General features: G+C 46.7%; 1 protein-coding gene across 1 annotated transcript in view; it reads left to right on the top strand.

Annotated features, from left to right (window-relative positions):
- Positions 1–896, top strand: part of LOC125024680 (collagen alpha-5(IV) chain-like) — a 1,710-nt gene extending 814 nt beyond the window's left edge. The window contains exons 4-6 of the mRNA XM_047612479.1: positions 52–151; positions 332–471; positions 554–896. Of these exons, the coding sequence (XP_047468435.1) occupies positions 52–151; positions 332–471; positions 554–896 (583 nt within the window). The remainder of the gene's footprint in view (positions 1–51; positions 152–331; positions 472–553) is intronic.
- The last annotated feature ends 700 nt before the right edge of the window (positions 897–1,596 follow it).

Below are 1,596 nucleotides of genomic sequence, written 5' to 3'. Positions count from 1 at the left end.
GGCATTCCCATGCATCCCCAGGCATCCCCAGGCATTCCCAGGCATCCCCAGGGATCCCCAGGCATCCCCAGGCATTCCCAGGCATTCCCAGGCATCCCCAGGCATCCCCAGGCATCCCCAGGCATTCCCAGGCATCTCCAGGGATCCCCAGGCATCCCCAGGCATCCCCAGCCATCCCCAGGCATCCCCAGGCATCCCCAGGCATCCCCAGGCATCCCCAGGCATTCCCATGCATTCCCAGGCATCCCCAGGCATCCCCAGGCATCCCAAGGCATCCCCAGGCATTCCCATGCATCCCCAGGCATCCCCAGGCATTCCCAGGCATCCCCAGGGATCCCCAGGCATCCCCAGGCATTCCCAGGCATTCCCAGGCATCCCCAGGCATCCCCAGGCATCCCCAGGCATTCCCATGCATTCCCAGGCATCCCCAGGCATCCCCAGGCATTCCCAGGCATTCCCAGGCATCCCCAGGCATCCCCAGGCATCACCAGGCATCCCCAGGCATCCCAGGCAAACCCAGGCATCCCCGCCAAAGGCATCCCAGGCTCCCCAGGCATCCCCAGGCATCCCCCCGGCATTCCCATGACATTCAGGCATCCCAGGCATTCCAGGCCCCAGGGATCCCAGGCATCCCCAGGCACCCCGCATTTTCAGGGATCCCAGGCTCCCCAGGCTCCCCAACATCCCCAGGCCATTCCCAGCTCCCAGCATCCCCAGGCATCCCCGGCATCCCAGGGTTCCAGCTCCCCAGGCTCCCATCATCCCAGGCATTCCCAGGCATCCCCAGGCCGGCCCAACGCGCTTTAAAGCAGTGGAAGGAACTAGCTTACATCCCGACCAGCCTCACGACGACTGCTCGCTTTCAGTCACTGTGCCTTGTTCCTTATGCCTTTTAATTTTTTTTTTTTTTGCATTTTTTTATTAGAATCGTTTTTTGGTCCCTTTTTTTTCCCGTTTTTTTTGTTTTCGTTTCCCTTTTTTTTTGTTTTTTTTTTTCAGATTTTTTTGGGTTTAGAATAAATTTTCTTTTGGAAAAGGGGTTTTTTGGGGGGGTTTTTTTTTAGGTTTCAAAATTAAAAAATTTTTTTTTAAATTTTTTAAACTTTCAGGCACCGGCAAAATTAAAAAAAAATCCACCACCTTTTTTTTGGGGTTTTTTTCAAGGGGGGGTTTTGGGTTTTAAAATTTTTTCAAAAAATTTTTCTTTTAAATTTTTGGGAAAAATTTTTTTTTTTAAAAATTTTTTTTTTTAAATATCATTTTTGGGGGGGGGGGGGTTTGGGGGGTGGGGGGTTTTATTTGGGGGTTTGGGGTGTTTTTTTGTTTGTTTTTTTGTTTTTGCTTTTTATTTTTTTTTTTATTTTTTTTTATTAAATAATTTTTTTTATTTTTTTTTTTTTTTTTTACCCCCCTTTTTTTTTTTTTTAAAAAATTTATTATTTTTTATAATAAATTTTTGTTTTGTTTTGTTTTGGGGTTTTGGGTTTTTTTTTTTATTTTAATATATATATTATTTAAATTTATATTATATTTTAATTTTCGGAAACGCAAAAAGGGTTTGGGGGGGGGGGGGTTTGGGGGTTTTCGTTGGTGTTT

The sequence above is a fragment of the Penaeus chinensis genome, unplaced genomic scaffold (genome assembly GCF_019202785.1).
Source record: "Penaeus chinensis breed Huanghai No. 1 unplaced genomic scaffold, ASM1920278v2 CTG_3212, whole genome shotgun sequence".
Taxonomy (NCBI): domain Eukaryota; kingdom Metazoa; phylum Arthropoda; class Malacostraca; order Decapoda; family Penaeidae; genus Penaeus; species Penaeus chinensis.
This window is presented reverse-complemented; position numbering and strand designations above follow the sequence as displayed.